At 39.3% G+C, this 12,726-nt stretch overlaps 2 protein-coding genes across 2 annotated transcripts; both read right to left on the bottom strand.

The window, feature by feature from the left end:
* Positions 1-691: 691 nt before the first annotated feature.
* On the bottom strand, positions 692-2,117 carry mespaa (mesoderm posterior aa). Its single transcript, XM_040011951.1, has one exon. It carries the CDS (start codon positions 1,744-1,746, stop codon positions 1,072-1,074), a length of 675 nt encoding a protein of 224 aa, XP_039867885.1. The 5' UTR covers positions 1,747-2,117; the 3' UTR covers positions 692-1,071.
* A 4,704-nt stretch (positions 2,118-6,821) lies between these two features.
* LOC120721262 (mesoderm posterior protein 1-like) lies at positions 6,822-7,779 on the bottom strand. The gene is made up of 2 exons (XM_040011460.1): positions 6,983-7,779; positions 6,822-6,875 (listed from the first exon to the last, which is right to left on the bottom strand). Exons 1-2 carry the CDS (start codon positions 7,733-7,735, stop codon positions 6,822-6,824), a joined length of 807 nt encoding a protein of 268 aa, XP_039867394.1. The 5' UTR covers positions 7,736-7,779.
* Positions 7,780-12,726: the final 4,947 nt, after the last annotated feature.

Raw genomic sequence — 12,726 nt, 5'->3', positions numbered from 1 at the left:
TTTGATTAATTCTCTTGTTTTTTGTGTGTGTTGGCACGTTAACTTTTAATATGTTATAGGGTTAGCTTGTCGTCCCCATTTTTAAATATTAGGCAGATGTAAGTACGTAGCAAAAATGTTTTGAAGTCTTAATTTGTTACTTTTTGTAATTCTGAGGGTAGATAAAAGAGTCAGTTTGTCTGCAAAATGCCACACTGGAAATGAATGTTTGAAAAGTTTTGGTTGTTCTTTGCTCCAGACATCTGTTCAGCATCATAGATCACACTGTGAAGCATCAACTTACAAGTGGGATGGGGCAAAATTGTATAAATAAAGCATCCCAATGAGACACGCTCAGTCTGTTTAACAGTCAAGTCTGAAATTATATCAGACCCAAACATTGATTAATTAATTAATTTTTTTTAAAAGGATCTCAGCCATCAAGTAATGTTTACACAGGATGTTAAAGGGTGCTGATTGACTGGTTCTAGTTCAGCTGTCATTTCTCTCAGTGGGGGTCTTTCCTTAAAGACTTTAGAGGGGATGTGCTCCTTGTTTAGCACCTCATTGTCCTGCAGCTGCAGTGTTTGTTTAGGAAGGAAGTGGCAGGCAAGCTACAAGTCTACATCATTCATGATGCCGAAAGTAAATGCACCAATAAGCCAAGAAGCAAGGATTAATTTGATAAATAATGTTTATTCTGCTCACAATATGAAAGTTCAATAAATACAAAGATCTATATACAAAAATAAAACGTTAGAATACATATTTTGTTAAAATTAACAAAAAAAACCCAGAGGTTTTGTGCATAAATCTTGTCATTGTTGCAATGAAAAGGGTTCAGTGGATTGATCACCACATCTCTCAACACAGTCCAGAGAAGGTGACATTTTGGTTTTGTTGCTGTAGCATCCAGTACTGCTCGCTATTCAAGCAAACTCCACCTGGAACCTGACAACAGAAGACAGTTTTTTTTATTAGAAACTCATTTAGCTTTAACATGTTGGAGAACATTTTGGAATGTAATCAAAAATTGTGCTGCAAATCTTTATAGAAAATATTTTTTCAATAATATATGTTATGTTTATTATATTAACATACCTGATATGAATTCTGCAGAAAGGGCTGCTGGGCTTTGCTCATGGTGTTACAGCTTGGCTCTTCGGGACTGTAACTGGCTGCTGGCTGACCCAGGAAATTGTTGAAGGTTTGGGTATGCTCCACTGAGTTTGAGGATTTCTTCTGCTCCAGCACTTCCTCGCTGAGGCCCAGTTGGGCTGACAGGAAAGAGATGTAGCGAATGGTGAGGCGCAGAATCTCAATCTTGGTCAGAGTCTGGCCGGCTGGTGCCACTGAATGTGGGAGGTATGATCTGAGGTGATGCAGAGCCTTGGTCAAATCCCTCATCCTCAGCTTCTCCCTCTCGCTGGCAGTCTGGCGCTTTTTACCCGGGTACCTGGATCTGGACTTCTTTGTTGCAGAAGAGGATTTGGAGCAGAGTGGAGTCTGGTGAGTGAGATGAGGTGCTGCAGGGGTATTAAAGATTAAGCAGTCCAAGGGATCTTGTTCACTTCCAAATGTTAGGAGGGAAGTAGGGGAGAAGCAGAAGGAGTCCACAGAGGAAGTAGGAGACAGGCTGTTGCCAGTGCTGCTGTAACCAGCGTCTGAGGCAGGATCAGAAGCCAGAGATTTTTCTAACAGAGATTCGCAGTCAAAGAGGAAAGAGTTCTCCTGGAGTGGGAGAGGAGAAAAGTAGGATACCTCCATTGTGGCTGCTGTAGGCTCTTCTTTGAGAAGTCAGCTGTTAGTATGTTGCTGGTAAGGCAGGCAGAGGATACTGAGGAGGTACATGGAGGCTGCTCCATATATGTGGTGGGAGGTGTGAGGTTGCACCTCTGACAGCCACCTCTGGTCCTGAGAAACTCTGGGACCACAGATGACACCTAGGCTAGGGGGTCCCATGGGAATCTGGCATGCTTCAGCACAAGGTGTAACCTGGCAACTTGCGTGGTCATTATAAACTATACAGGTTCACACTATATGCTCCCACAGCCTGGGAACATGACCCTGGCACGACTGGGGTTGTACCTGGGTCACAAGTTCTTCTCTGAATCTTAGAATTTTATTAAAAAACCCAAAGGCACCGATTGGAAGCAGCAAATGTGTATGTTACCAAAAACGCATCTCAATTTCTCCACAAAAGGAAAAATGTTCACTTGCAGCATTTCTGCTTCATGGATGCTCACTGAATGACCATTCAAAATATGATCCTACTTAAAACAATGCTGATGATGTAGCTGTTGTGTGTATTACTAACTGTTTTTAGTTCTGGCATGTGGTAACAGAGGTCAGGCTGGAAGAAGTGTGTCTGGGCAGCTGTGAGGTGTGAGGATTTTGCACCTTGAGCTGTTTGGACAGCAGCAGTACTCAGTGCTTCTGGAAGGTAAAACTGTGGATCATCAAGAACTAATGCCAAGACAATAAAAACAGGTATGATATTATTGTGGATATTTTTTTTCATGTTGCTGTGCAGTATATATCTGAAATTCATCTTAATTATGCTCAATAACACCTATAACTACAAACACATAATATTCACGCAATCACATCCCTTCACTAATTGCCCATTGGTGGGTTTTGTTTTCACTCATGAACCATGGATCTGAGTCCTGAGCAGTGTTCCCACAAACCAGCGCGTCACATTTGTCTCCTTTTCTGCAGCAGAGGTGAAACCTATGTCTAGGAAGTGCGAACCCGTTTCGCACAGCACCCACCAACACACTTCCCCAAGAAAAACAGCCACCTTAATTCAAAGAAAACACTTTTTTTTAATATTTACATTTGAATGTTTTTTGTTTTGTACATATTTCTGATGTTGCCTATTGAATAATGTGTTTGAGAGCTTGGTCAACTTTGGTTATTTTGAAACTTGATTTGATTTTTTAAAATTAATTAAGCTTCAAAGGGTTTTAGGAGACACTAAGCTAGTCAGCTCACTTAAACATTGCAGTCTTTTGTGCTTAAGAAGGTTCCTAATGAGGGAACAATAAAGTATCAAAGTGACAGCCACAATATGAGTTGGACATCTGATCTAGATGAACAGAGTGTCGGTATTTATTCATTCCAGAAGAAAGCGAATAATGCCATCCCACAATCCAAAGCAAGACACCATCACAACATCACTGGCAGGAGTTGTAGTGTTTCACATAAATTACTGTTGTGTTTTCCATCTTATTTTATCATTCGCTGAAGTGTGGATATATTTCGAACTCCCAAAAACTGGGTAAACTATGAATGCTATATTAATGTGATCATATCTGCTTAGAAATAAAGTTTCTGAGCTATACTGAAATGATCAAAGAGACATTAAAGTCCACAGCTGGAAGAAGGAATAAGTCCGGGAGAGGACTGGTTATACCACTGTTATATATTTATGATTTCTCTGGATAATATTTTTCCTCATTCACCAACACAATAAGTACAGACAGGTGCATAATAAATTAGTGCCAAAATTATGTTTACATGCCCTCTGTTTTCTTTTCTTTGTAGAACAATTGTACAACTGTACTTTAGTTGTAGCAAAACTATGCTGACAGACCGTTCAGTTCAGTTCAGTTCAGTTATTAACATGATAAAACAATGATCTTTAAATTTCAGTTTGTAGTTTTGTGTTATGAATCCCATCCTGTCCTTATTGTTGTGGAATATAGCACAATACTTGGGATTTCGTGTAGAAGATTTCATTGAATTTTTTGAAAAGTTCCATTGAAACAAAATCTACGTGGCGGCCATGGTGGTGATGAAATCAGTGACTCAGTAATCAAATAACAAAGACAAGACAAAAACACTTCAGGACAACGTTCATAATGACAACATTCAAAAGAGGGGAAGCACTACAGGTTGGCACAAGTAAAATTGCATACAGAGTCTGTAAAAACACACACATACCGGCAAATGCACATGTGAAGATAATGTTGGAGCAGTTGCAACCTTAAATTTTAGATGTACTTTTTGCAGTTCACCCTCAGAACACTGCAATTTCATTACAGCACGTTACATTAAGCATTTTAAATTTCTGTTGATTGGGGCTGACCTTTTTTTCTCTAAGTCCTCATGAATTTTTATTTGTTATTGAGGAAAAGACAAGGGACATAGTTTAAGCAACTAAAGACTACATGTGACCTTTGACCCTGTGCCACGAGTCACCGTTAAAAACAACATTGCATTTATGTCTTGATGCATGCTCAGTCATCCAGTTAAGTAAATCTCCAAAAGTTGATTCTGTTCATCTGGACGTAGCATTTTCAGTGGGAGAAACGTTGCATTTATATATGTTTGGATTTATATATGTTTTATTATTCATTCATGTGTTTCTGTTACATATTGAATGAACTTCCAGCTGGTCCAGTGCTCTTGTTACATACAAATTACTTTTTTAGCACAAGCACACAAAGGTGCTATATATATATATATATATATATATATATAATTTTTTTTTTTTGACAGAACTTGCTTCAACTCTGTATTCACATTTTATTCATTAATTTCTTTTTCATTTTGAACTTCTGCAGATTTTCCCCGGCTGTCAACTGTCTTCTTCACTCCCAGGCCGGTGATAAAGAGGATCTTCCTTCTCTTAATCCACATTAGCTCTGATGTTGTTTACTCACATGTAATGAGTGAATAATCAGCACAGCGGTGCTAACCCTTTCATCCCAAACCCTTTTAGCCCAGAGTTTATTAACTCTACTACGATGAAAGACCTCAGTGAGAATATTAGGCTTTGTGTTAGGCTTACTGCTCGCATATCAAATGAAGCACATGTAGGTGGCAAATGAAACACTGGGGCCTAATTCTCCAGCCTGATATGCAGATCCACTATTCTCTATGAATATTAAAGTGCTCTCAGTGGGCTTAGCAGGTAATTAGGGCATGAGGTGAAAGAAAAGGGAAAGAGCAGGGAGGGATCCTAGTCTAGACTCAGTGGTGCCAGGAACCTCTCTGTGTTTGCAGTGCCCCATTAACAAAGATACACTAAAAGAAAACTAGATAACCAGTCACAGAGACTGATCTCTGACATGTTGTGGAGATTCTTCAAGTACTTTAGCCCCCCAACAGAGATATTTTTAAGAGGCTTCTGGAAAGGCTAGTTTCCGGGGTATACGTGTGTGTTTGCACTCAAGAAAGATGACTGAACTTGTAATATTCAAATGAAATTTTTATTTTTCTCATTTATGTGAAATAAACAAAAACAACTGTTATTCAAATATAAGGCCAGGTAGTTTCATATAGAAAGAACGTTTGTACACACAGACGTTGTGCGGGGAAATTAAAGCAAAGTTTAAAAAATGAAATCAGAACAGCACAATTCAAACTTACACCACTACAGTCTGCTGTTCATAACCTAAAAAATGATGACAGAGCGATACAAGAGCAAAAGTAAATAAGATATGAAGATAACATGATTCGATTTGAAGATGACGGCTAAAATAATAAAAGAGAAATAAATCCATATGAAAAGTAATGATTATTTATGGATTGTCATCTACTGGAAGATTTGAGGGGCTGTTATGGAAATCATTTTCTTTTTATGTTATTGATATTTTTCTGTATGTGTTTGCAAACTAGTTAAGGCTAAATAAATGCCATTCAATGTGGCACAGTTCACGTAACATACTTATCCCTATAAAAATATAAGTTAAATTAATTTTTGCAGCCAGCTGGAGCCTTCCCAGGTGGCTTAGGGTAAACCTGGGCAGGTTGCCAGTCTGTCACAGGGGCAACGCAGACAGACAGCCATGACACATCAACCTAACATGCATGTTTTTAGACTATGGGGGGAAGCTGGAGTACCTGTACATGACTTTCTATGTTTCTATAATGCTATATATGAGTTATATTTGCTAGTGGCAAATATCTACTATGTTATAATACCTAAAAAGCCTACAGATAACATTTTAAGTAATAAAAACTTAACCATAACCATAATAAAAACTTGTTAAATATTAAAAAACAAAACAAAACTGAAATGAAACAAACAAATCCTGAACCCAAATGAATGTAAGCTCAACCAGTGCTATAATATAACATAATATAATATAATATAATATAATATAATATAATATAATATAATATAAAAATTCCCATCTAAAATTATTTTTTAAGCTCTGTGAAATATTATATATTTTATTGAATATATATATATATATATATATATATATATATATATATATATATATCGTGGAGGTGTTCCTTTCAAAGTATTACAGCTACAAATGAGTGTGGGAGATGGGTTCTTCTCCTCCGTATTTGTTACCAGCAGAGGGCGCCCTCTGGTAAATCCCCAGAGCTCCATGCTGCTTTACATGTTTAATATAGTTTCTCAATACTCTCAATACTAAATTATACAAGAATGGACACAAAATATAACCACAAACATACATGTTTGTTTTTTATTGTCAAAAGTGCATTCAAAAGTGTGCTCACTTATATTTTATTTAGCTGTGTGTTATTGCAGTCTTTCCTTTTTCACATGTGCACACCTCATCCATGCACATGAAATGTGAATGAAAGAAACTGACTGGCGTATTGTGCGAGAGAAGCTTCGAATCCGGACAAGATATTTTATATTTAAATGGTTTATTATAAATAGTGGTATACAGAAATAGAAAAATAACTGTTAGTCATATCAATATTTACATGGAATTTTTCAGAGGAGAAAATAAATAAAAGATAGAATTAGAATGATTATTTCAAATAAATAACTTGATTCACAGTGAGGCAGTAAACACAGTAAAGTTTGTTGTCTTTTTCTGCTGAGGATCACACAGAGATTGGAGCGTTCAACCCCAATACTCCCTTGGAACCAGCGGGGTGCAGAAGTCTTTGCCACACATCTGTTTTGAAGAAAGTGGAAGATATATTAGTATTAAAAACATGCAAAAAAAAATTGTTGTACAAACAGTGAATTCTGAATTATGTGACTGATTTAATATTCACAAACCTGACAGGAAGGCTGTGGCACTGGAGGCGACTGTAGGATACCGTCCATGCTCATATCTCTCTGGGGAGCTTCATTGTATGGTCTGTGGTGCTGATCCACTCCAATACTACAATTCCCAGAATGCAGCACAGTATTCTGGCTATAACATGGTGTTGGGTACAGGCTGCTCTGGATCAGATTCTGGCTCTGCATCTGAGTCACTTGTCCTCCTGTGGAAGCACTCTGGAAGTAGCTGAGGATGTCAGTGGATGACGTGTCACTGACTGAGGTGTCTGCTCGTTCCCTCCTCTGAAACAGCACCTCTTCGCTGAGGCCCAGCTGGGATGAGAGGTAGGAGATGTAGCGGATGGTGAGTCGGAGGGTTTCTATCTTCGTCAGAGTTTGTCCGGCAGGTGCCACTGAAGGTGGAAGGTAGGACCTGAGGTGATGTAGAGCCTTAGTCAGATCCCTCATCCTTAATTTCTCCTTTTCGCTGGCGCTCTCCCTCTGCTTGCTCCGGATCCGAGTGGGCCTCCCAGTCCTGCGCCCACGTCCGGACAAGGAGCACGGTGAGGACTTGAGGCTTTGGGAATAACCGGTCTTGGCTCCCTTGGGAGTACACTGTGGGAGCTGCTGGTAGCCAGGAGAGAGGCTGGAGTCCATGGAGTGGACAGGAGAAAGTGTCTCTGGGGAGGAGATGCTGGAGAGGTCCGAGTCGGAGAACCACTGGTACTGCAGACTGTAGTCAAGGTGAGGAACTGAGGAGGTATCCATGTTGTGTTTAAGGGTCTCAACAGTGTGACCGGAGAGACTGGAAAGCTTTAAGTGCTCCTCAGCTCTGCTCCAGTGCTTTATAAGCCCAGGCCAGGCCACAGAGGTGCGAAGTGACACCTCCACAGATTCTCACAATCACTGTCTAAGCAGAGGCTACTGCCCCTGAACACACACACACACCATGAGTGGGACCCTGTCTCTGTACCTCTCCCTCTGGTTCTCCCTCTTCTCTGAATCTGGGAAAGCTCAGAGCTACAGCAGTCGACGTGTGAATTTTGACTCCTTCTGAAAACAATAAACAGATTTTGGTTTTTTGGCTTTTTGTCCCTGCAGCAGGCCAGATGCATTTTGCACATGTTTAAGGGATTTGTTTGGAATAATCTCATTTCTCTTTCTTACATTCACTTGCTAACAAACACACACGCACAAGCAAACATGCGAAAAGGTCAGCGCACTCAACAATATGACAGAAGAGTGTGAAGAAGACATACACTGCTGAAATAAAGCAATGATATACGATACAGAAAAACCTGCCTGTGTGCTGACTTAACCACAGTTTTTTTACATTGGCTCCTGAAGATGGATGTTATGTGCATATGTACTTCACACTAATCTGCAAAAGTACCAAGAAAAGTCAACGTTTACTATAAATTAGAAGTATGTGGAACTTAATCAGGATTCTCATCCATTATCAGCAAATATCTATCAACGAGCTAAATTTCAACAGCTGCACGACAGATAGTACTAAAGATAGATAGTATTAAAGCAATAACATTTTCTAAATCTGATTCAACATCAGAGTTATTATAGTACTGATATTATAGTTTCTACTTAGCTTTCCATTTCCATTTTCAATTCTCGGTTAGGGTTTCCAAAGTTGGGTTCTTCTTTAGTTACAGTTTGGCAGTAACATGCAAGATTTACATTCAGAACAGGTTTTTATAATGCAAACACTTAAACATGTATTTCAGCAACCAAGCAATATGTTGCATGAGGCTGTAAACCCCGACACCCTGTGTGATCAGCTCTTAAATTCTTCTGTGAAGTGCAGTTTATGCCTAAATCCATGTTTTATGGATTTAAACCAGTTGAGGCAAGCCCAGATATTAGACTGCTCCTATTATCTGATTCATTTCGACGTCAGATGTAGCAGGTTGGTCTGTGCAGGGTTTGAATTGGGTATGAATATTGTTTATGACTTAAAACACAACACTAATGGATGACATTAAGTAAAATATTAAAAGCTGGCATGCAGAATGAAAACGCTAAATCGAGAGTCTGGGATTGTGTGTTGTTTTAATCATGTGTGGCATGTATTTGAACAGTGGATGTGTTGCTTCAACAGGTCTTTGCCTCTCCTCACCTCTCTCTAGCCTTGAACCTGACAGCGTCCTCTATTCTTCACTTCATCTCCTTCATTTTACATCCCACCATTTCTCACCTGTGTGATCATTTTATTGTCACAGCAAATCAGGCGTGAGCGCCAATCCTCTTCTGTCTTTACCTCAATCGGTGAACTGAAACCGCTGCTCTTGTTTTTATGTGCTTCAAGGAAGAAAAGTTATGTCCTGAATGGCTAAAATGCAAATATAATGAGGTTTAATGGAGCCTAATGAACCTCTGTTATCCAGTTAAAGCTGAGGTGTGATTATTTCACACTCATGGGAACTGATGAGTCTGAAGGCGTCACTTCACACCTCAGCAGTGAGAACCAGGAATGCTGGAAAATATAGTCGCTGGTAACCTCTCTGTGTCCCCAGTCTTTCTGTGTTTTCCCTGGAAAAGGCTCGGTATTAAAGGAACAGTTCACCCCAAAATTCCCTTTAAGTGTTCTATTTTTTTCCTCTGGTCTGTAATTTCCATTATTTTTGATGTGAGTTGTCAAGTTTTTGAGAGATTATACTTGATTTATGGTGCTAAAAGTACCAAATTAAGACATTTGAAAAACTAAACAGAATTTATCTTTCTGTAAATTTTGGCTAATGTACTTAGAATAATACACACATACTGTGAACAGTTTCTCGTACGAACTATTGTCTTTCCACTACACATCACCAACCAAGAGATGGGTGAGACCCACAAACTCTCTACACATATAGATACATGGCTTTTTCTTCAAGGATAAGGCCGGTAGAAATAATTCCTGCATTAAATGGCTCACAGTAAGTTTGTGGATTTTTAACTAAAGGAAGATTTTTGGAAAGAGACATTTCTGTCAAGTTTTTTGAAATTTATTTTTATGTGTTTGTACACTTTAAGCAAGGCCAGGTGAGCACAGTTTAGTTCCAATATATTCAAAGAGAAGGCAAACATTTCCCCAGTTCATATCTCCCAAAGGGGAGACCGGTGTGCCTTCTGTCCCCTTAAATAAAAACGATTGCCCTACTGAGGGCTTTTTATGGGGTAGATTTAGAACATAACAGAGATGATAAATTTCCCATTTTAGTGAAAAACTAAAGTTTTAAATTTTGCATTCGTGTCTTAAAAAAATATGGCATCTTAAATCTGAAACCTATTCCAAATAATAAAACATTCAGGCTTTATTCGAGTGTACAACTTCACTAAAAAAACAACATGACATGTTTACTGATTGTCTGTGAATGCTGAGTCTGTGCATTTATGCTTTTTCACAGCATTTTCCAGTTGGATGCATCCCCTTTTCTGAGCTAGGAGGCAATTTGTCTTTCCTGTCTGTGTTGGACTGTCTGCTCTTTATTAAATCATCTATTAAACATCAAAGCTGTCATAAATCCAAACCCTGTTCAACACAGCAGTTAATTCTGTTCTTTCCAGTTGGCTTTGTGTCAATGGTGTATTCTCCTTGATGGAGAACTGGCATGCTGTAAAGCAGGTAATTAAATAAATACATGTTTGTAGACAGTGTCCTCCAGCTGGGAGCACATTCAGTTGTTCTTACTAGAAAACTGACGAGCTGGAAGCTCCAGAAGGCTTAAATATGACAGATAAAAGGACATAAGTGTATAATATGATACTGTTGTGGCCTGAGCTCTGAAAGTGATGGATAGGTATGTGCTATGTCAGGCTGCGGGCAGAGTGAACTGGGTTTGAACCCGCTGATCGACCCTGCCAGTCACTCTGAGCAAGGTGAGGCTGTGGGAGCCTGGCTGAGAGTTTGGCACCTCTGGGTGGATGCCCACCCACAGAAGGCTCAGAGGCTGGGCTGCCTGCCACCTGTCTGTGCCTCCCTCAACCCCACCACGACCTCCAGGGTGTTCCCTCTGCTTGGACTAAAATCTAGTTTGACATCATTTATAACATCATTCTTTGGATATTCTGGTAGTGACATAGCAAATAAAAAATTTAAAAAAAGATAAGAGATATGAAATTTGATGAATCACTGTAGAACACGGTAGAAATCAAACATGTTATACAAGCATGCATAGCAAAATAGTTTGCATAACTACATTATTTTGACTTTTATCTCATTGATGTGAAACTCATTTCAGGAGCAACAGTAAAAGAAAACTTTATAGCAAATATATCACTGTGCACAACTCTGTAGTTCACGACTATTATGGCTCTCAAGGGTTTTAGATAATTCAGGTTCTCTTGATACTCAGATACACAATTTCAGGGTTAGGTTAGTCTTACTGTGATTTCTCCTTCACTGTGAAACACCAAATATCTTCAAGAAAGATTAAATTGCACAATATCATTGGACTGATAGAGGATAGGTTTGGTTTTGGGGGGAATTTTGTTGTTGTCGTTGTTGTTTGTAGAGATGTTAGACATGTTCAAACCTAAAAACAAATCCCAGTGCCTGCTACAGTTTCCAGTTTAAAATAGGTTTCCTCGAAACAGTCTGCAAGAATATACAATGGATGTTGCTCTATAAGCAGAAACATGAGTATCAGCTATCGCAATGGCAGTGCACACAATTCACTTGGGTGACAGAACAAAAACATTTTGCTAAATTTGGTCAAGGCTAAAAGCCTTTTTTAAAAATTTCCCAGAATCACTGCATTACCTAAATTGCAGATCAATTGCGAAGGTTCTGGGTGTCAGGCCGCATGTTTCACAATCATGGTCTACACTACACTGCAAGTCAGTCCTCCCAAGTGGACTATAAATTAATATTATAAGAGTAACTACTTATCTGTGGTGTCTACAACTATCCATGTGGACATCCACAAGGCATTATAAACCTAGATTTACACTTTTTGCTACTGTGGGCATGTGGGGGTTTGCTTGGGTCTGAATGACATACATTTTGTCATTATAGGGTGCACTCATGGTTCTGTGTGGACATCCATGTAGCTGCAATGCAAGGGCGCCAAAGGAGTAAATGAGTCCTACAAAGAGACTAGAAAATGATGATGATGATGACTGAGGATGAAGAACTCTAATGTGCCGAAAAAATGTCAGTCTGTTTTTTTCTTCAAGAGCCACAGCTGCTTTAGTTATAATAGGTTTAGAGAGCTCACAGGTTAACTCAGAGGTCTCATTATTATACAAATGGCATTGATGGAGTTGACAGAGGCAGTTAAACATAGCAAAAAACAAAGTTGTGAAAAGCAGTATCACTTTAGTCCTATGTGTCCCAAATTCATGCGGCAATAACAGCTATTTTGTTAGATTCTGTGTGTGCGTGTGTGTGTGTGTGTGTGTGTGTGTGTGTGTGTGTGTGTGTGTGTGTGTGTGTGTCAGTGGGTGAGGTGGCATGTGAGCGGAGCACATTTTACACCCTAGGTGTGAAACAGTGCTGGAACCGGAGGGGTCAGCCAGAGGTGCACAGTAAATTTCATCTAGTTGTTAGAAAGTGACGTTCACAGAACATCAAAGAATCCAGCTGGCCAACACGACTGAGGTAACTTCTTCTCCGAGCAGGAAGACGCTGTCAGGCTGCAGAAATAGGTCAAATTGCGCAAAAGTCAGTACGAGATTAAATTTAAATATTAGCTTCAGAGACAACGTTTCACTGGCCTCTACAGCCATGAGACATTCTGATAAGCCTGGTAGACACATCAGCA

This window comes from Simochromis diagramma, unplaced genomic scaffold (genome assembly GCF_900408965.1).
Source record: "Simochromis diagramma unplaced genomic scaffold, fSimDia1.1 OVJJ01000603.1, whole genome shotgun sequence".
Taxonomy (NCBI): Eukaryota; Metazoa; Chordata; class Actinopteri; order Cichliformes; family Cichlidae; genus Simochromis; species Simochromis diagramma.
The sequence above is the reverse complement of the archived record's forward strand: the minus strand, read 5'-3'. Positions and strand labels throughout refer to the sequence as shown.